The sequence below is a fragment of the Staurois parvus genome, unplaced genomic scaffold, assembly GCF_062004578.1.
Source record: "Staurois parvus isolate SC_StPar_1 unplaced genomic scaffold, SC_StPar_1.0 ptg000184l, whole genome shotgun sequence".
NCBI lineage: Eukaryota > Metazoa > Chordata > Amphibia > Anura > Ranidae > Staurois > Staurois parvus.
In genome coordinates, this window is record NW_028317980.1 from 837,501 (window position 1) to 860,082 (window position 22,582).

Genomic DNA, 22,582 nt, shown 5'->3' on the forward strand with positions numbered 1-22,582 from the left:
AAAGGTTGAATCCACTTACTGATGGAGTAGTTTGCCATGAATCCGGTATCCTCTGTAGAATAGTCACTCACAAAATGCAGGACAAGGCCATTTTTGGTGGAGGTGATTGGCTGGATTTTTTGATTGCCACAGTACCCTGGTCCAACCAGGGGGGAGGTGGGCAAAAGCCCATCTCTGATCTCCAGCCAGTCATAAGAACATGACTTGCTGAGCTCTAGGCTGAAACTAACAAAGTTCAGCTGGACCTGAAATTCACATATAAAAAAAAAAAAAAATTAAAAATGTTTTTATATATATATATATACATATATACATATATATATATATTTTTTACATTTTTTTTTTCACTTAAAAATATACATTTACTAAACAGTAGCACCATTGTCATGTAACAAACCAATTACAAAATCCCATCTCTGATCTCCAGCCAGTCATAAGAACATGACCTGCTTGGTTCTAGGCTGAAACTAACACAGTCCAGCTGGACCTGAAATTCATATATATATATATATATATATATATATACACACACACAGTAGCACCATTGTCATGCAACAAAATAATTACAACTGGCAACATTTTATTCTAGGGGGTCTCTGCTTCCCTGAACTAGTTTTGGGGGGTTAAAGTATACTTCAAGCATACAATGTGAATTTTAACATGTGGCTCCAGCAGAAAATGGGCTAAAGTAAAGGCCCTGCCAGTATCAAAAAAATATCTGTTCATCTGCTAGACATACAATCAGCCCTGTTGTGAGCAGACAACACAGGATTTTCATTAAATGACTGGTGTCAGCCCTGCCCAATGTCTTTTCCTAAACTACCATTCCAACTCTCAGATCTCTACAGCAGCCTCTCAACCAGGGTGCCTTGAGGTTTCTTCAGGGGTGCAAAATGTCAAAAAATTGCCCAAAACTTGTATACAAGCCAGCAGGTGGAACAAGCCAGCCTTTTAGTTACACAAAGTCACGGGTTTTCATAGTGCACCAGTACGACCTTCGAGCCTCTGCCATCCTGGCAACCAATGACATCATCAGTTGATAAGGAAGATGTCAGCTGCCTACACAGCATCTTAGTTTGACCCTACCCCACCCCTCTCCATCAGTGCTGGGGTCACATTAGCTCAGTGATGAATCAAAACTGAGGGAGAAGAGAAACACTGGTATATCAGTCAGTATGCAAAAGTGCGCTTTGGAAGAATAAATCAACCCTGATGTTGGGTGTCCTACATGTGTGGATGTTGCTGCCTTATATAAAACGATTAGAATAGTTTTTCACATTTTAGGATAGGGTGCCCTTTTAAATTTATGGACAGTCTTGAGGCACCCCATTTTAGAATGGGGTGCCTCAACACCGGGGGCAGACTAACAACTCATGGGGCCCCGGTAATAGGGGATCATGGGGCCTGTGTCCTTGCCCAAACTCAAAAACGCCTATGAAAAAGGTACCAGGGGCATCTCATGGGGCCCCCTACTGACCCCGGGCCCTCGGGCAGTGTCCGAGTTTCCAAATGGTCAGTCTGCCCCTGCTCAACACTGTCCATAATTTTAAAGGGTACCTTGGGACTGTCCATAATTTTAAAGGGTGCCTTGACTGAAAAAAGGTTGAGAATGAAGGCCAATCTTCCTGCAGTCCAACAAATAGGGCTCTTTGAGTCTTGAGACTTTTTTTAATATCAAACAAATATTACAAGATGCTTCCAATGGTGTGTATAAAGTGAAGTTTTTCTTACTTTGTATCCCAAAGGTGCGATGATTGTCCAAGTGCAGTCACTATAAGCAGGGTACTTTTCATGCTTTTCATATCCAGGGCTAAATACGATCCCAGTGGAGTTGACCAAAGTCCCGCCGCAGCTCACTGAAAAGAATAGAAGTATAACAATTGTGTAATTTCCAGAACGTTCTGAGACTGACAAACCAGAAGGTCAATAATGGCCGCCCCTATGTGTCTCTTGAATTTGGTTTACTTTAAATTCAACCTATCATTAGAGCAGTATGTAAGCTTTCAGTTATTCCTAAGCCTCCAGACCTTCTGATAATGCTAGTTGCAATGACAGTCCCATATTTCTCCTAATAGTCAGAATTCTGTCCCTACAGTGAAGGATCCAGATCAAAGGTGGGCCTCTGCATTCTCCAAAATGTGTTGGCTGTACTTTGTTTCCCAACCCATTAAAGATGTTGCAATAGACCATCAAGTAATGTGACCATTTGTATTAGGTGCTCCTCGCCGCACAACCATAGAGTGATAGGCTGCTTGATTCCTGAGAACAATGCCATTCAAGAGCTGAAGACTCAAATACAGTTCTCAAGCACCATCTGAGATAAACAGGTTCATCCCAAGCACATAAAGCACCTACAATGAGTCAATCCTGACTACCACTTGTCCAGCACTAACACATATCTACTGGTGTGTCTTGCAGAGGCATGTACTCCAGCACCAACTTCCTTTGTGGCTATGATCTGTCTTGTGACCGAATGTTGACGCTCATACTAGAAGATGTGAAAGGCCATGTCCCAATAAACCATGTCCTTTAGGAACACCCATCTTTCACCAATCTGTTCTTACAATAAAAGGCCCAGTTGGTTAGGCCAAAGGCTCCCATTCCTCCCATGTTGACTCCAATGGCACGGTTTTCAGAATTTCAGTTATACATCTGCTCTGTTACCTGTGCTGTATGAGGCTCTGAATCCAGTGGCTGTGATTGACCCATCTGTGACGAATTCCACCAGCATTACCGAGCCGGAGGACACCAGCGTGGGCAACTGTCCGGAGCCGCATGACCTGTTCAGTAGCAATGGGTATGTTCTGCTGGGGCCATCAAATACCCTGATGTAGTCTGCTTTGCACCCAACAGTTTTTTGCACATCAAAGGCCTTAAACTGCAAGAGTACCTTAAAGAAGATTTAAAAGTATATTAATGAATATGGACACTTGTCTTTTAGATTAAATTCACAAATGTGCTGAATACAAAAATTCATCCAACGCTATAAATGCCAGCAATAGATTCTACAAGATTCACTAGGTGGTTTGGGTTTGCTTTAGCCACTTCCAGTCCGGACACTTTCACCCCCTTCCTGCCCAGGCCAATTTTCAGCTTTCAGCGCTAACACACTTTGAATGACAATTGTGCGGTCATGCAACACTGTACCCATATGAATTTTTTAGCATTTTTTTTGAGACAGAAAAAACTTTATTTTGGTGGTATTTATTCACCACTGGGATTTTTATTTTCTTGCTATATAAATGAAAAAGTTCAAAAATTTTGAAAAAAAAGTTTTTCTTATAAAATTTTGCAAATAAATAATCTTTCTTCATAAATCTTGGGAAAAATGTATTCATCTATCTTTTTAGTAAAAAAAATAATAACCCAAATTAGTTTATAACCAAAAATTATAATTTTTCTAAATTTTGTTTTACATTTTTATATTATTATTTATGTTTTTAACACGCTGTCACCCACTACTTGTGGGGTGTGATGAAAATGTTTTTTCTTTTTTTACACTGATTGCTTTTAAACCCATAAAGGCTGTAAAAGCAATCATTTCTCCTTCTCTCTGGCTGCATTCCTGCAGCCATTGAGAAATACTGTGAGAGCCGTGATTGGTCACAGCTTGTCACATGGTACAAGGCTGTTGTGAATAGCCCTGTATCATGTGACCTCTGTGATCATGTGATCATTCAGATTTCACAAGTAGTAAACAATGTCAGGAAGTAACATCCTGTTTACTACTATTCATGTGATCACTAATTGGCCTCACCCAGAGGTCCCTCACAGCGGGCACTGATCGCAGTGCTGCACCCTCTCAGGGAGCGTGCATAGGCAATGAGTGCAGGGGGGACGTTTAGAAACGTCCACCCGCATTGGAAGCGCTCCTGTCCAGCCGTTTATCTAAATGGGCCAGACGGGAAGTGGTTAAGTGGAATTCCTGCCTAACCATAACTATTCGTAAAAATATCCCCTCCTCTCCTGCTACCTACCCTAAAAAAGATCTGTATACTTAGCTTTTTTCAGCTCACAGCAGTACGGTCACATGATGTCACAGCTCTGGCTCCCTGGTGTCAGAGAGTGCTCAACAATGGCTAGAAATTATGGGGCAGTGACACCACTTAATTGCTCCCACAGCTCACCCATTGTTGACACTCCCTACTCTACCCTGGAGCTAGCCTCTCCCTGACACATGGGAGCCTGAACGCATGATTAAGTGTCCAGAGCGGGCTGAAATAAGATAAGTATGATATAGCACCTCCTAATGTAGTTTAGTCTGGCATGCAAATTAAGTTGGCTCCAGTGTAATCAGAGGAGCAGGGGTTGATTACTTAGGGCTGCTCAGTGTTTCACAGGCTGCTGCTCTGATTGCTTCCCCTTGTCTTCTAGAGGATTCTTGAAGTACAGTCAGAGGAAGGACAGAGTATGCAGTAGAATCTTTATGGGACTCAAGCAAATCCCTATGGGAGGTGTGTCTAGTAGGTGGTTTGAGAGCCCTAAACAGTTTTATGCCTCAGGCAGCAGCTGCAGAGTTCTTGGGTCCAGTCCTGCTGGAGGAGACCACTGTGTAGGGGCTCAAAGAGTACTAGAAGGAGCCATCAGGAAGATGCAGAGGTCCGAGCTAGACTTAGCTGGGGGCCTATTTACAAGCTTAAATCCTGGTATCAAGTTGGGTCTGGAGAAGCCCACTGGAGAGAGCCAAGAGGAAGATGGTGGGAAAGAGTTCAGCTGTCCTAAGGTGGTGTAAGTCTTCATCTCCCTCACTGAGAAGAGCCTAGAGGATATTGGGAGGAGGCAACCGATGAACCTGTGGCTGGTGAGTAGATGAGCACGGTGCCGGAAGGGCAGTGACTGTGTGTAGCTTTTAATATCTGGAAGGAACACCACTGTAGTCACCATCAGCACAGACATCCTGTAGGACATCCCTTTTTAAAAGCTAAGGAGTTCTAAAGTTATTCAGTTTAATGAGGTATCCCATTCTCCCCTCATCCCTGTCCAAGTTCTATGTTCCAATGAACCAAAAAAGACACCCCTGGACCTTTCCTTTGAGCTAGTGTAAGAGTTAAGGAAATGCTGTGTACCTTGTGGTGGATGATCTAAGTGGGGGAATAAGACTAAGCTCACCAGCGGCTCCTCGGGGGTGCACTATACTATACTTTTTTTTTTTTTTTTACATAGGGTAGGCAGAATAAGTAGCAGGACAGGGAGGGACATTTTTCAGAATAGTTATGTTTAGGCAGGAACTCTACTGTAATGCTTGTATAGCAATGTTCTTCCTAGTGGAAGGTCATGGTTATGATGTCCCTTCCTGTCTCTGTGTTCCTGTTGTTTCCAATAAAAGAAGAAAGACCCAGCCATGTTTCTAGTGCATCCTGTTGGGTAAAAGTCATATCTGAAGTAGCTTTCCAACACAGGTGTTCCCATTTTAAGATCTTGCTCCTGTGGTGGTGTCAGGCCCCAGAGCAGTTCAGCTCATCCCTAGTTCTAACCCTGTGACATAGACATACAGTTTATACCAGGGGTGGACTGACAACTCATGGGGCCCCCGGGCAATAGGGGATCATGGGGCCCCTGTGTCCTTGCCCAAACTCAAAAAAGCCTATGAAAAAGGTACCAGGGGCATCTCATGGGGCCCCCTACTGACCCTGGGCCCTCGGGCAGTGCCCGAGTTTCCAAATGGTCAGTCCGCCCCTGGTTTATACTGTATATGTGGAGTTTAGCTTTAACATAAATTGCATCAAGTAAGAATGATTACCTGACTGTTTGGCAGACGGATAAGCCAGGAGCAGTTGTAGTTGTTTGGGTAATTTGAAGGGTTGGAGGCAGAGTAGAAAACACCTGTGGCATCAGACAATACAGAGGAACACACGTCTGTAGAAAAAAGAGAAAGAACCAAGTTACAAACAAGGGCAGAATCTCAAACTATCGTTATCTCCTATACCAAAAACCCTGTGCATATCTGATGGTGTTGGAAAATCATGGACCCAGGGCTGGAGGCTCCAAGCCCCAATCCAGGGTTTACAAATCCCAGTGGAAACTGAAAATTCAGTTTGCTCCTCGTGGGACATGCATTTTGGAACCCCTCACCTTGTATGAATGAGGACCCTAGGTGCCACAAAATCCTCTTCAAACCATGACATGACTTTGCATTGTCACACTATTCATCATTTTGGCCCAGTTTCTGAGGGCTGACATCTCCTAATATACAAACAAATGCCTTTCTAAACCAAACACCCAGAATAATTTTCTATCTGCTCCCCACTACCTTAATTTGGGAATCAGTAGGGGCCATACCTTGCTTTTGACCACCACAAACACTGACTTATTAAGAAGAAATGGCCTACTATTTTTTTTTTATTTCCACATGTATATGTGGAGCTGGTTCCACATGTTAAAGCCATGGAGACTGAATATGTTTTGGGTTCACTGAGTTCTACCAACACCAGTTCTTACAAGAGCAGGTATTACAAGTTACATTTGAAAGTCTCTAGTTTGATGTATGGGTTTTGTATCTCCAGTGTCCTCTACCACTAGTAACCCTCAAATCTAACTGACCCAAAGACATATGCTTATAGGCAGGTGCTTATAAATCAAGCTGCTGCTAGATAGGGACTCTGGGCTGCCCGGGTGGGGAAGGGTCAACCAGGGGTGGACTGACAACTCATGGGGCCCCCGGGAAATAGGGGATCATGGGGCCCCTGTGTCCTTGCCCAAACTCAAAAAAGCCTATGAAAAAGGTACCAGGGGCATCTTATGGGGCCCCTTACTGACCCCGGGCCCTTGGGCAGTGACCGAGTTTCCAAATGGTCAGTCCGCCCCTGGGGTCAACTATGGGTCTGCAGCTTTCCCGGGCTTTTCTGGATTCTGCTCTCGACCCTGTTGTGCTTATAAAAAGCAGGAAGGCTTGGTCCAGGGGAGTTCCAGGGGCCCACATGTGAGAAGAGTGTCAGGGCAGGAGCTGAGGAATGGACAGGCAGGCCTAATAACAATGTAACGCACTGGCTGGCGACAACCACCACCCACAGACCGAAGTCCCCCAGGGCACGGAGTCTAAGTCCCAGGCTGCCCTTCACCCGGGCCCCTGATGGTGGGGATGGACTTGACGCAGCCAGGAACCAGGTCGCATCCCCTGAGACACCTCAGTTGCAGTAATGGCCACCGCCAATGGCATGTAGCTGGTGGAAAAGACAATAGAGTAGTCGGGCAGGCCGGGTCGACAACAACGGGACAAAACGGTACAGGACAGCAGACGAGAATCACGGGTCACGGGCCGAGTTCAGCAACGGAGGGTCAGATCAAAGGAGAACATAAAGAATGGTCAGGTCACAAGCCGAGTCAGATTCCAGGAGAGTCACGAGAGTCAGAACAGAGTTATAGCAACACAAAGACACAAGACACAAGTGCAAAGGGCATGTGCGGACCACAGGCTTATATGTAATCAGCCACACCCCTCTGGGGGATGGACCTCAGAGACCAGAAGGCATAAAAGATTCCCACCATGCTCTGCAGAAATCCAACATGGATGCCAGCACATGGAGAAACATAACCTCTGGGAAAAGGTAGGACCTTGACAAAGAGTGAGAGGTCCGAAGAGGAGGATGTAAGCAGGAGAAACCTGCCACCACTACCCTAAGGGAACCTTCCTGCCAAGAACGTTTATGGACTTCTACCTTTCCTTTTACGTAGACGTTTCTGATAAACTTACTGCAGCTGTAGAATTTGTTGATCTTGGCTACATCCAGGTTACTCAGTCCTATTCTCTGTCCAATGCTGACATCATTGTTAGGGATGGGCTGAATGGTCTGTAGGCGGTAGTTAACAGTGTATGCATATCTGTAAAGAGGAAAATACAAATACAGTGAAAGTTCTATTCAGAAACATGCTTCTTGTTTTGATGAAAGGTTACAAAACTCATTACATTGGCATGTTCTCTATGACCTTTAAGGCCAAACATCAGGCAAATAGCTTAATTAACAGATGAAATATACAGGAGCTGTATTACCTACCAGAAGATTTGCATTTTTTTCATCCAGTTTTCAGATTTACTCATCACAGCACAGCCTTGCCAGGCAGGGCAAGTGACCTGATTTTGTTCTGCTGCTGTTTGGTAACATTTACAGGTCTTGTCCTTCCCCCAGCCTGTGGCTGGACAGTAAAAGGAGTAGCAGCAGACTGATAAGCCCATCTCTCTGTCACTCCCCTCTATCCTCTTGTCAGAATGCTTCTTGCAGACTCCTTGTGCTTCTTTTCCCTCTCCCAGTCTGAGCTCTGCTATACAGGGGGGTGCAAGAAGCTAACTGGGCCAAATTCAGGTACTTACTTAAGATTACACCTACTACTAGATGAGGTGGGATGTCCAAATGAGTTAGAGTACATAGACCGCCAACAGCCCTGCAGGAAATGAGTGCTGGGGTGTCTTACCAGAGAGTCAAGCATGCTATCAGTGAATCTTGTATTGTGTCTTTATTGTATAATAAGGATCATGTTAATATACCAACAAAATGATGTAATGCATCAGTTCATGAAGGTTAACTACAGACAACAAAATCGAGGAATTAACCATTTAACTGCTCCCCGTCTGCCCTATAGCAGAAATACTGTTACATGGTGGCACGGGTGCTCAAAATCACGTATGTGATTTTTCATCTCCGGGTAGGGGGCGCGTGCCCTACCTGCGCCATCATTCGCGGCCGCGACTGTCAATCACCGGGTCCTGGCCGGTAATCAGTTGCCGGCGCCCGGTGAATTCTGATGATCACTGACAGGGAGGAAGACTGTTTTGTTTACGGCAGCATGGGTGCACAAAATCATGTGTATATATACGTGATTTTGCATTTCTGGGTAGGAGGCGCACGCGCGCCATGCATGCGCCCTACGCACGCCACCATTCACGTCTGCGGATGTCGATCACCTGGTTCCGGCTGGTGATTACCCACTGGTGCTCGGTGATTATCGACAATCACCGACGGGGAGGAAGACTGTTTTGTTTACAAAGTCTTCCTCCCTGTCAGTTCGGGCACACTGCACAGCACAGCCATCCAGAGCAGTGTGCTTACAGTGAAGCACCAACACATCGCCCACTAGTAAAACACTCCTTGCACACAGTTAACCCATTGATCGCCCCTCATGTTAACCCCTTCCTGCCCAGTGTCATTAGTACATTGTCAGTGCTTTTTTTTAGCACTGATCACTGTATTGGTGTCACTGGGGATGTCCGTGACACCAAGTCAGTTCCCCCCAGTGTCAGAATGTCCGTCGCAGTCCAGCACTCCCGCTATAAGTCGCTGATCGCCGCCACCGCCATTACTAGTAGAAAAAAACAAAAAAATTCCAGTATCTATACCGCCATTTGTAAATACTATAACTTTCACGTAAACCAATTAATTTACACGTATTGGGATTTTTTTTAGCAAGGACATGGAGCAGAATACATTTTGGTCTAAATTTATGATGAAACTTTATTTTTTTAATTTTTTTACTGGACATGTTTAATAGCAAAAAGTCAAAAATATTGTTTTTTTCTCAAAATTGTTGGTCTTTTTTTTTAATAGCACAAAAAATTTAAAATGCACAGGCGATCAAATACCACCGAAAGAAAGCTCAATTCATGGGACGTACAATTCATTTGGGTGCAGCGTTGCATGACCGTGCAATTATCAGTTAAATTAACGCAGCGCCGTAACGCAAAAAATGGCCTGGTCAGGAAGGGGGGTAAATCCTCAGGAAGGCAAGTGGTTAAAAGCAATCTGTGTTTTTAGCAACAACATAAGGTCAGCTATGAATGGTATACTTACTTTCCATAGTGCATTACTGAGGTGTAATCGTATTGCATGTTTAGGTTGTTGGTAGCATGTATATCAAAGCTGGCGTTGTACACTGCAAGAAAAAATAGTTACTTATGTATGTAAGATTGTGTTCAATGTCTTAAACTTCCTTTTCATTCTAAAGCAGCCACAGCCTGAGTGAAAAAGTCTTTTCTCACCAACATGCTGCAGAGTGTATCCCTTGCTCCCTTGCTCTCTGTGTGGAAGCAGTGGTCTCAATGCAAAGGTCCGACATTGGAGAGCATAGACCACAGCTTCTCCACAGAGAGCAAGGATCCATCCCACCGGGGACGGACTGACCATTTGGAAACGCGGGCACTGCCCGAGGGCCCGGGGTCAGTAGGGGGCCCCATGAGATGCCCCTGGTACCTTTTTCATAGGCTTTTTTGAGTTTGGGCAAGGACACAGGGGCCCCATGATCCCCTATTGCCCGGGGGCCCAATGAGTTGTCAGTCCGCCCCTGCACCCCACTCATCAGTATGATGAAAGGGGAAAAATGTTTCTAATCAGGCTGTGTCTGCTTTTAAAAAGAAATGCCCGCAGCAAAAAGAAGAAAAGAATTAGCAAAGGGCAGGCATGACTAGGCCCAGAGTGGGAAGGAAGACGTGTAAGGGTTAATGATTGTATTAGGGTTGGTAAAGGATAGCTGGGGGATCTGGTTGGTAGAGGAGAGTGTAGGTGGGGTCTCCTGCACTTTAGGGTGGGGTGTTCTGGGGAGGGGCGTCAGTTGGGAGCTGGACGTGGGAGAGAGAGCTTCCCTCCCGCCCTCCCTGTTTGGTGAGTGTTGTGTTCCTCCCGGGGGGGGGGTTATTTTGGTTCCTCGGCGGTGGTTGGTCTTTGGAGGCGGTTCTTATCTTAGAGGTACCAAATGGTGTGGGACCCATCGTTGGTATGGTGTGCCCGGGAACATTCCAGTTAACCAAGGTTTAACTGGAAGGTGGTGGTGCTGCACTGCGGACGGTATGGTTGTCTCCAAGCTGGTTGGTTGCGGCTGGAGGCCTAGTGGAATATGGTTGTCCGTAGGTGCATTTCGGATCATTTTGGGGGTGCCTTCAAAGACTAACGACAACTCTTTATGTTTTCTGTTATAAGGAATGGTTGATGTGTTTAAACTTGATTTGTTAATAAAGGCCGTGTTGGCCATTTTACTCCAAAATTGGTGTTGTGTTTTCTGTAAGTATAGTAAGTAAAGGGGATTGGTATGGAAGGGTAATGGTGGTGTAGTGGGGTCTGGATGAACCTATCTTGGGTGCACTAGTCAAGAAAACAACTGGAAGATTTACACATCATATTGATGCACCTGAAATGTATTTAGCCAATTTAAAGTGAAAATTCAAGGGCTTCAAGAACAAGGGGGATAAAATGGATCCTCCTGGTAAAATGTATAAATCTATGAATTTGCAGATCAAGACTGAGTATTGACCACCCTCTTTTGTAGACAGAAATATCTCAGTCCTCAATGGAAATGTCTTCTTCTGGATCAACCATTTAAAAATGGTCTTCAAAAATAAACTGGCTGCACTTGATGGGCATTGGTCCACTTAAGCTCAATTTACTATGGTTCTAAGTCAAAGAGCATTAGGAGAACATGGGGACAGAACTCATCTATTGCTTGTGTCAACCAATCATGTGCTCTTGATAACACAGACCAATTTCAGACACTTTCCACCAGTAGGTCCACAACTGTTTAATGCAGCTGCCATTTTGAATCTTACCAGGTTGAATGTTTTCCCATAGGATTTTGACGTACAAGTCACGGTCACTTCGGCTGTGCTCGTGTTCGAAACCCAAGGCATGGTTTAGCTCATGCTGGATGACCCCATGTAAAATACAACCGCTTCTATCCAGAGATAAGTCCTGGGCACCTCCGGAATGGCCCAGCAATGACCAGCAGCTGCAAAAAACAATCAAAATTACAATCAAATAAACAGATGCTATACAGATTTTTAATACTACTTTAATAAAGTAATAAGTGAAGTGCATTCGCCTATAGTAACCGGCATTGCTTGTTGCTGCTCGCTCCAGCTCTGCTCAGGCAATTTTCATTCCCAGGCTCATTCCAGCTCTTCCTGCACATTATAGATCTGGATTTCCCTGTAACCTCTTCCTACCGTTCAGTCTTGGTTTTCCAACATTTGTCTCCTGTTTTTGCTGAACTGGAGTGCCTTACCCTTCCCTCATCTCCTGCCTTGTCCTCTGCCTTCTTTGTTGCCAACTTGGCCAATCTTCTCTTGCTGCCTGCCTAGATTCCTGCCTGAACTTTACTACTCTCTTATCTTCAGCCTAGTTTACTGTTCACTCATTGCCCACCCAGATGTATGGCCACTCTCTGCTTCCTGCCTGCCAAGAGGCTTTGCTTACTCCGGACTACTCTCTGATCTTCAGTCTCTGAGCTATAGACCCTTTGTCCTCACTGACCCCTTGGTAGGTTGATTCTGAAGGCCACAACCTTGTTCCAGCATGCAGTGAAACCCATCTTCACCCTCAAAAATGGTGAAAATGTGCTGGTGCCTAGAGTTCCCAGTGAGTTCAAATGAGCCCCCATCACCTGACAGGGGGTGTAGTCAAAACAAACACATTTTCCAGTACATTGGAATCCGGTTGTTTTTTGTGCATTGCTGTGCAATTCAGCTTTACTCTCTGTAGCACCTTACTGAAAGCTCGCCTAGTCTGTCCAGTTATGAAGGGGCAATAGGCAATGGTCTTTGGCCTGTAGGTCATCTCTGACTTCTCTCACCATCCTTGTTGGACCATTCTTGAGGGACTAAGCATTAAGCCAGGATATACCTGATAGGCAAGTATACTACTTCCCCACTGAATTATGTCAAAGGGATTGACAAGGGGCTGGAATTCACTTACTCAATCATTTAAATAGGGAGCCCCTATTATTTTTCGAAGTCAAAGAGTGAGAAGTTCATTAGCCCATATACCAGGACATATGGAGCAAGAACAATGAGTGTAAAGAGGAGCCCCATCTTTTTTTTTTTTTGTACAGAGGGGACATCTACCATCTTTGTCCACTATCTTTGTTCACTACTGTCGGTTCACCAACAACACACTCACCCAACATCGCTGATGATGTTCACGTAATCTGCCTCTGAAGTACGTGGGACAAAACGGATGCAAGTCAGTGTAGCAAACTCCATCATGGCTCTCATTATAATAGCGTTTTCATCCGCAGCTGGATTAAAAATAAGAATTTGCATTTTTAACAAGATATGCAGACTGAATGCAGAACACTTACTTATTAAAACGAATAAACCTTTCAAGTTTATTTTTTTTAGATAAACACATAAAAGAAAACTTGATATAATTCATTTTATAGTTATGTGTTAAAGTTTTTAAACCTTGTTTCCAGGGGCGGACTGAGAGCTCATGGGGTCCCTGGGCAATAGGGGAGCATGGGGCCCCTGTGTCCTTACTAAAACTCAAAAAAGCCTATGGAAAAGGTACCAGGGGCATCTCATGGGGCCCCCTACTGACCCCGGGCCCTCGGGCAGTGCCCAAGTTTCCAAATGGTCAGTCCACCCCTGCTTGTTTCTATTTTGGAGGGTCTTCGGCTTCCTTGAGTGAGTCTGGTCTTCTAATGTGTTGCTGTATTTTTAAGAATTATGATTCTCCTCAATTTTTTTATTGCTATATATATATAATTTGTTGTAGGTTGGGAGCTCAGATAGTTTAGAGGCAAAGTAGAGTGGCTTCACCTAAATGTTTTACTGGTTTGATTAGAATTATAGGTGCTGGCTAGCTGGTGATTGGTTTAAGGTGGAGACCATGCTGGACTAATTCAAATGGTCACTGGTGGTAAGTAAGTGGTTCAGTGGGTGAGTGGTGGTGATTGAACCCCCTTTGGGGGTTTGGACTGCTAACTTACTAGTATGACAGAGCCTTTGTTTCAGTAAAACAGTGCTTGTGTGGGAAGGAAGGAGCGCCAGATGTCCGGAATGATGCAACTCTTGATATGAGATTACAATTGTTTATTGAGGGTACACAAATGCACGGAATAAGCCAACAAATTTCGGGGAATCACCTCCCCTTTCTTCAGGGCTAACGTACAAACATAAAAGCATAACAGTTGTATACCTTTATGTTTGTACATTAGCACCGAAGAAGCGTGAGGCAATTTCCTGGAAGCACATTTGGATCATTTTGTACATTTTTGTACCCTCAATAAATAATTGTAATCTCATATCAAGAGCTCCATCATTACAAGCATGTGGCACTCCTTCCTCCCCATCCAGGATAGCTGGTGAACGCTTACAGTGCAGACATTTCCACTTTCAGACTGGTTATTGAAGTGCAAAGAATTATGGGAACCTAATAGAGACAGATTTGGGGTAATCATGCTATTAGGCTATATAGATGGACTATGGATTTGTGTTTTTGTGGAGCTCCACGTTAAAGGCAGACTATAGTTGACTGCAACTGCAAATAAGTTATATGAAAGTGACTTGAGGTATGGAACTCTAAATACCAGGCCTTTTAAAAAATAAATGGAGAAGGGAAATCAAAATGCATATTGGGACTGTTGCACATGGTGGCCAATTAGATTTCTTGAGAAGCTTAGGGTCTCCGCTCAGGCTTTCCCAGAGAAGAAAGGGGTCACTCACTGAATTGTGGATCCACTGTGTATGGAATGTTAACAAGTCCACTGTCAGATTTAGCCCAAAAACAGTTCTTAGAGGGACATTCCATAACGCTGCGTCCTTCCTTTGTTTTAATGTCACCGTGATGCAAGAGTTTTCCAGTTCCTGGACAAAAAAAAACAGTCATGTTGGATAGGTTTATGTTCAGATAATGTACGATAGTCTAGCTTTCACATTTATATCTCAAGAATAAAAAAAAGCTAGATATGTCCCATCCAGGAGTGGACTGACAGCTCATGGGGCCCCCGGGCAATAGGGGATCATGGGGGCCCCTGTGTCCTTGCCCAAACTCAAAAAAGCCTATGAAAAAGGTACCAGGGGCATCTCATGGGGCCCCCTACTGACCCTGGGCCCTCGGGCAGTGTCCGAGTTTCCAAATGGTCAGTCCGCCCCTGGTCCCATCACATTATACATACGCTCACCAGCCACTTTATTAGGTACAACTGTTCAATTGCTTGGTAACACAAATTGCTAATCAGCCAATCACATGGCAGCAACTCAATGCATTTAGGCATCTAGGTGTGGTGAAGATGACTTGCTGAAGTTCAAACAGAGCATCAGAATGGGGAAGAAAGGGAATTAAATGACATGGCTGTTGGTGCCAGACAGGCTGGTCTGAGTATTTAAAAAACTGCTGATCTACTGGGATTTTCACGCACAGCCATCTCTAGGGTTTACAGAGAATGGTCCGAAAAAGATAAAATAGTGAGAGGCAGTTGTGTGGATGAAAATGCCTTGTTGATGTCAGAGGTTGGTGGAGAATGGGCATACTGGTTCAGTGTATGTTAAAGCCGAACTCCGTGCAAGCAGCTAAATTCCCAGAAGATATACTAGAGCTGTTTTTGCCTACCAAAGCATTTGTATTTCTGTCCATTCCTAAGATTTATATAACTTTGCCACACAGCCTTGTCTGGAAGGGCAGGGAGTCCCTGCTGCAGTTGCTCCTACAGATCTTCTCCCTAACCTAACCTGGGACTAGACAGTGAAATGAGAAGCAGCACAGTGATGGTCTCATCGCTACTCTTATCAAAGCATTTGTATTTCTGTCCATTCCGAATATTTATACAGCTCTACCACACAGCACAATTGTTTTTTTTTTTTTGGAAGGGCAGATGAGTCCCTGCTGCAGTTACTCCTACAGATCTTCTACCTAACCTACCCTGAGACTAGACAGTGAAATGAGAAGTAGCGCAGTGATGGGCTCATCTCTACTCCTATCAGCTTGCTCTTTGCACTGTAGCACATCTGGCTGGCTGCTTGTGCAGATTCACCTTCCTCCTCTCTAAGCCCTGCTGTACAAACTGTACAGTGGACTACAAAGGCTGAAGTCAAATCGAATTTAGGTGTTTATGCTGCGTGCATTAAAAATAAACAAAACATTTAATTATGGATTAATGATTACAGAGCGCTCTGTAGCTGCTGCCCTGTGTTGCTGAACTGCTTAAAGCCATTTTTGTGTTTATTAAAAGTCAGTAGCTACAAAAACTGTCCCAGGGTCAAGCGACATGCTCACCTGCATCGTCTCTTCTCTCTCTTCTCTGCCCGGTGCCAGAATATCAACTGTGGGCACCAGGCTGTGACAGCTTGTGGCTTCACAGCTGGGTGCCCACTGTGCATGCGTGAGTTGCTCTGCGCATTACGATTGGTCCGGCAGTCTTCTGGGACCTGTAAAGGTTCCCAGGAGACTGCGAGAGGAAGGGGGGGGAGGTGCAAATTCTGTCTCACTTAGCCGTAGCAAACTGGGCTGGACTTGGGAGCAGCTACCTATCAAAACCAGGTATCCGCTCCCCCCCCCCAAATGGTGCCAAATATGGCAGTGGAGGGGGGGGGAAGCAAACAAGCGGAGTTTCCACTTTTGGGTGAAACTCCACTTTAACAGCTATATCAACAAGTGGAGGGAGCTGCTGAGCAGGAAGAGTTCAATAGACTGAGTCAGGCAGCACTGCACTGTGGGAACTGTAGTCCAGAGGAGAGAGAATCTACTATAATAAGGGGCTTTTGAACTGCATTTCCCAGAGGGAGATTGCCAGGAGGAGGGGAAAAAGCTGCATTTTCTCAAGTATAGGACATAGCTTTCTCTTGCCAAAAGGGAGAAGGAAGAGGGCACATCGATGCCCACTGTGCACCATCACTGCTGCATATCAGCAGCCTGAGCGGGATCTGGAGCACTTGAGAATGCTGACAGCAAGGATAACCTGGGTGCAGTGCAGAGGGTGGACTAATCACTGTGTGTGACTGGATGGTGAGCTACAATATCGCTGGGACTGGTGAGCTGCTGCTGTGGGGATTTACTATGTGCTAATAGAGAGACTGAGTCCTTTAAGAACTGACCATACAACCTCCTAGTAGCGCTATTGCCGCCTGCAGGCTTGACTGGGACTATTCTCATTTGCACCAATGTTACAATTGGGCTCCAACATTAGCCGGCTGAAGAGTTAGAACTAAGGACTGACCCTTTACAGTTGCTACACAGAGGCTTTTGCTTATTGCCTATGCTAAGAGGTACTTCTCAGGGACGTTGCACCATATCTGTCAGGAATGGACTGGCCAGCAATAGTGGGACTCAGCTGCCTTATGAGCTGCAGTACCAGGGCTGGCCAGCGGGTGCTCCCAGCAATCAGAGACTCAGCCTTCCAGCCAGTCAAACACTTGGAACTAATTATACTGGTGTATTTAAGGGACATTCAGACCTGCAGACTCTGCCTTGGTGTTGTGTTTTTCCTGGGCCCTGTATCTTGTTCCTGCATCCTGTTCCTGTCCCTGTCCCTGTTCCTGTCTTGTTGCTGACCCGGCTTGATTCTGACCTCTGCTGACTTCTCCTGTTCTGATCCCTGGCTTGTGACCCCGACCATTCTCTGCCTGACCCCCTGTACCTACCTGCCTGTTAATTGCTGTACCCTGCTCGTGACCTGACTATTCTCCGCTTACTCCCCCTGTACCACGCTGCCCGCACGATATTGACCCGGCCTGCCTGACGACGCTTGCACCGTATGTACTGTTATCTGTGGGTGGTTTGGTTTGGTTCGTTTGCACTGTGTTATGTTTTAGTATTGCACTGCGTTTATGTTTGTATTGTTAGTGTTAATAAATTGTTTATAACTTATCTGAAGTCTGCGTTTCCCTGCGTCAGTCACACACCTCTGGTCATACCCGGGAGCCCTGACAATATCCTAGCCATCCTTCTAGAGTGCACTCTATAGTATTAATATTTACACTGCAGTTAAAACTTATATGCACTGTTTATTGCTGACTTTGCTGATTCATGAGTTAATTCCATTCTAATGGTACAGAACTCTACTTTAAGTTACCTTGGCATAGTGATTCTACTGTCTAGCAGACTGTGTCTGAACCTACCTTCTATATGCTCATTTATGCTCAAACCACCATTTAGTCTAACCCTTACCCATACATTGAGTTAATTTACCACTAAATGGCCTTGTGTCTATTTCCTGATGCTAATTCACAGTCAAGTTAATGGTATCTACACCAAATACCATTGTTCAGCAATTACCTTTGTTCATCCTTTCTATGGTGCTCATAACATCTTCAGAATGAGGTTCTGATGCTGGTTGTGGAGCTGAATGACAGGAAAGCAAGACAAGAACAATAAAACATTATAATATTATTGGGTTTCTTAATTTAAAATTAATCTGTCATTTTGCCCTTTCTCTTCCACCCTCAACCTACCCACTAATAGCATCTTCATGCTCCCCTACCACTCTTTACATCTATTGGTACTCTCAGAATTATCCAATACTTCTAGGTATTGGGGAGTATTTGACCTGCTTCACTTGCACTATAGGTGCTGTACTGACTAGGTGGCCAATGGTCAAGTCTAAATACTTGGACAGAACATCATTAACCCCCCTGGCGGTATTCCCGAGTGTAGCTCGGGGTAAAGTTTCAATACCACAAGCGGTAACCCCGAGCTACACTCGTGAATACACTGCAGCGTTGTTCTGGGATCCCTCGAACACTTACCTTGTCCTGCGCTCCCGCGATGTCCCTCCTGCAGTGTCCGCGGCAATGTAATCCAGCGGATGCCGGCATCTGTCATCTGGGTTCCGTCCTCTGCGATCGTCAGGACGTACGGGGGACGGAACGGCAGGAAATTTGAAAATGACAAAAAGTGACATTCACTAAAATCACATAGTATAACATTCCTGTATCAAACCATTTCACATACATTTTGTCCCGAGTGATTTGTCCGGCGCCCTGCCTGCATTTTTACTGCTTTCTGCCTGGAAACTGAGAAACGTCCATGGCATCCAAAAAGCGTCCCTTTACGTCAAAAGCGGTTTTAGACCGGCTAGAGAACAGCGATAGTAAATCAGAACTACTTGCAGAATTGAGTGATAATGATTTGTGGGGGAAATCCGTCATCAGACACTGAAAACGATTCTGTGACTTTGCTCAGCGATGTGCGAACTTGGCGCTATATTTCAAATTTCAGTGTTTTTGGTTTGATTATATTATTGAATTAAATTTATTATTATTATATTCTTATTTTTTATGAATATTTATTAAATTATAATTTATGATTTTGTGTCTCAAGTTTTATCATCCCCGGGATGTTTACTAGACTCTTGTTCGGACAGATTTCAGTGAGTTATTCCAAAAAATTACAGGCCTACAATAAAAAAAATACATATTTCCATGCAAAAAAATGTACCGCTTTGAGCACAGAAATATGGACATAATCAGACCGCTAGGGAGGTTAAGGGCATTAAGAATACTAGGATCTGATTTTACTCTTTAGCAACATGGAAACCTACCAAGAAACCCACAAGAAAAAAAAAGGGTGAATTTACGTAAATTGGAGCACTCAGAATCTGCTGCAGCTGTACATGGCAGCCAATCCGCTTCTAACTTCAGCATGTTCAAATAAGCTTTGGCAATGAAACCTGGAAGCTGATTGGTTTCTATGCAGAGTTGTACTAGATTTTGCACTCTTCAGTTTTAGTAAATACCCCTACAGTCTTGCAGGTATGCAGACACGTACTATTTTTTACTTTTTGTAGTGTTTGTTTTTAAAAGAAAAAAGAGAAAACATTTAATGGTGTATTGATGATTACAGAGCTGCATTAATATGTATATCTTTCTGGAGTTTAGCTTTAATTTTTAAACCGTATTACCTTTCTTTTTTTACACCACATCAGCACCTAAGGAATTGGCTCTGTACTCTGCCATCCCACCCCAGTACCATGGAATCTCCTTCCTCCTGCATTCTCCATTTAATTTTATAAGTAAAAATTTGAACAGGATATTGAGATGCTATCTTAAGAACAAGCTAAATTATTTAAAAGCGGTTTAATTTTCGAAACCCAAATACCATTCTTCAGTTGTTACCTTTGTCCATGTTCTCTATGGCTTCCAGAACATCTTCAGAAAGAGGTTTTGTTGTTGGTTTTGGAGCTGGAGGGAAAGACATTATATTTTATACCAGTGAATAATATTATAATACGTTGCTCAAACAAATTAAAGGAAGACTTTTTAATCAGAGTCCAGCATCAAGTCAATTAAACTCCTGGGGTATTGATCTGGTCAGTTAAGTAGTAGAGGGGGTTGTTAATCAGTTTCAGCTGCTTTGGTGTTAATGAAATTAACAACAGGTGCACTAGATGAGCATTAATGAGATGACCCCCAAAACAGGAATGGTTTTACAGGTGGAGGCCAGTGACATTTTTTTCCCTACTTATCCTTTTTTACTATTTTTCACTAGTTTTGCATTTGGCTAGGGTCAATGTCACTACTGGTAGCATGAGGCCATACCTGGACCCTGCAGAGCTTTCACAGGCAGCCCAACTTCTCCAGGATGGCACATCAATATGTGCCATTGCCAGAAGGTTTGCTGTGTCTCCCAGAGCATGGATGATAATCTAGGAGACAGGCAGTTACTCTAGGAAAGCTGGACAGGGCCGTAGAAGGTCCTTAACCCATCAGAAGGATGGGTATCTCCTCCTTTGTGCAAGGAAGAACAGGGTGAGCATTGACAGATCCCTACAAAATGACCTCCAGAAGGCCACTGGTGTGAATGTCTCTGACCAAACAATCAGAAACAGACTTTATGAGGGTGGCCTGAGGGCCCAATGTCCTCTAGTGGGCCCTGTGCTCACTGCCCAGCACCATAGAGCTCGGTTGGTATTTGCCATTGAACACCAGAATTGGCAGGTCCAATACTGGCGCCCTGTGCTTTTCACAAATGAGAGCAGGTTCACCCTGAGCACATGTGACAGACATGAAAGGGTCTGGAGAAGCCGTGGAGAACATTTTGCTGCCTGTAACATCATTCAGCATGACTGTATTGGTGGTGGGTCAGTGATGGTCTGGGGAGGCATATCCATGGAGGGATGCACAGACCTCTACAGGCTAGACAAAGGCACGCTGACTGACATTAGGTATCAGGATGAAATCCTTGGACCCATTGTCAGACTCTATGCTGGTGCAGTGGGTCCTGGGTTCCTCCAGGTGCACGACAATGCCAGGCCTCATGTGGGGAGAGTATGCAGGCAGTTCCTGGAGGAGGAAGGAATTGATACCATTGAATGGCCCCCACGCTCGCCTGACCTAAATCCAATAGAACATCTCTGGGATATCATGTTTCGGTCCATCCGACGCCGCCAGGTTGCACCTCAGACTGTCCAGGAGCTCAGAGATGCCCTGGTTCAGATCCCCCCAGGACACCATCCGTCATCTCATTAGGAGCATGCCCCAACATTGTCAGGCATGCATACAAGCACGTGGGGGCCATACAAACTACTAAGTACCATTTTGACTTGCTTGAATGAAATTTCAGCTAAATGAACTAGCCTGCTGCATCATTTTTTCACTTTGATTTTTGGGATGTCTTTGAATTCCGTCCTCTGTAGGTTGATAATTTTCATTTCCATTAAACAATGGGGCATCATCACCTTCCTAACATACAGTATTACATAGTCCATTTAAGTTTACTGTAGATATTCAGCATGATATTTTTCCCCATTGAGATCTGATGTGTTTTCAAAGTGTTCCTTTAATTTTTTGGAGCAGTGTATTATTATGTCCCATATTTTTTAAATAAATCTGTCATTTTGCCCAATCTCCACCCCAACCCACCCACTGATACCATCTCCATGCTCCCCTCTCACTATTTTCATCTGTTGGAACCCTCTGAATTAGCCAACACTTCCAGGTATGTGTGAACATGTGATCTGCTTTTCTTGTTCCTGGATTTATTTCTAAGGGTCTAGGTGGCCAATGGTCAAGCCCAAACACTCTTACTTGGGGTGAAGCAGAAGGTCATTAACCCTGTGTAAATTCCGATACAGCCCAACATGGAGCCTACACAAGAAATAAACTTGGCATTCCCGCAGGAACATAAAATAATAAGTGGAACTTGCAGTAGGTAAGCACCAGTGGAGGGGGGGTGCCTTATCAAGAGCCTATGGGGGGTGCCCATTTGTGGTGAAAATCAAGCAATAAGGTCATAAATAATCCTAGGTCTTGCTGTTATGGCTGCAGATCAGCTGGAAAACCTACCAGGAAAGCCACAAGAAATAAACTCTTGCAGGTAAGCATGCATGTTGTTTAATTTGTAGTTTTGGAGTATTTGCAGGTAGTGCACTTGTATCTACACTCATACAGTGGATACACAGCTCACTCTGTCCACTCATAAAATAATCTGTTGGGACCAATCGTTCCAGTTCAGTAACACTGCCAAGCAGGGCTTTTTTCAGCGGGAACGTGGGGGAACGCAGTTTTGGCACCTCCAGCACTGAATGTATGTAATGACAAAGGTTGCTGGGATGTGCTGGAAGGTCTACTGATTCTAGCTGCTGGGGGATGTATTGTCACTGGAGGGGATCTGTTTTTCCAAGGTGGTCTATTATTGCTGGGGAGGTCTATTGTTGCTAGTGGGGGATCTACTGTTGAGGCAGGGTCTATTGTTTCTGGCTGCTGAAGAGTCTATTGAGGCTGGCTGGTGCTGGGAGATCTGTTGTAGCTACTGAGGGTCTATTGTTGCTGCGGTGGTATTTTGTTGCTTGAGGGGGTCTATTGCTGCTGGCTCCAGGGGATCTATTTTTACTGCTTTTCTTGTTATCATTAACAAATTTCATATAAATTATATAGCATCACAAAATTATACTT

At 44.5% G+C, this 22,582-nt stretch overlaps 1 protein-coding gene across 1 annotated transcript in view; it reads right to left on the reverse strand.

Moving 5' to 3' along the window:
- LOC149462145 (embryonic protein UVS.2-like) overlaps window positions 1-21,770 on the reverse strand; it is a 21,824-nt gene extending 54 nt beyond the window's left edge. The window contains exons 1-14 of the mRNA XM_089677364.1: window positions 21,716-21,770; window positions 19,805-19,870; window positions 19,208-19,226; window positions 18,194-18,237; window positions 17,967-18,020; window positions 14,420-14,560; window positions 12,873-12,990; window positions 11,525-11,703; window positions 9,780-9,861; window positions 7,691-7,818; window positions 5,741-5,856; window positions 2,665-2,890; window positions 1,732-1,856; window positions 1-245 (exon numbers count right to left, since the gene is read on the reverse strand). The exon at window positions 1-245 is cut by the window's left edge and continues 54 nt beyond it. Of these exons, the coding sequence (XP_089533490.1) occupies window positions 1-245; window positions 1,732-1,856; window positions 2,665-2,890; window positions 5,741-5,856; window positions 7,691-7,818; window positions 9,780-9,861; window positions 11,525-11,703; window positions 12,873-12,990; window positions 14,420-14,560; window positions 17,967-18,020; window positions 18,194-18,237; window positions 19,208-19,226; window positions 19,805-19,870; window positions 21,716-21,770 (1,598 nt within the window). The remainder of the gene's footprint in view (window positions 246-1,731; window positions 1,857-2,664; window positions 2,891-5,740; window positions 5,857-7,690; window positions 7,819-9,779; window positions 9,862-11,524; window positions 11,704-12,872; window positions 12,991-14,419; window positions 14,561-17,966; window positions 18,021-18,193; window positions 18,238-19,207; window positions 19,227-19,804; window positions 19,871-21,715) is intronic.
- Window positions 21,771-22,582: the final 812 nt, after the last annotated feature.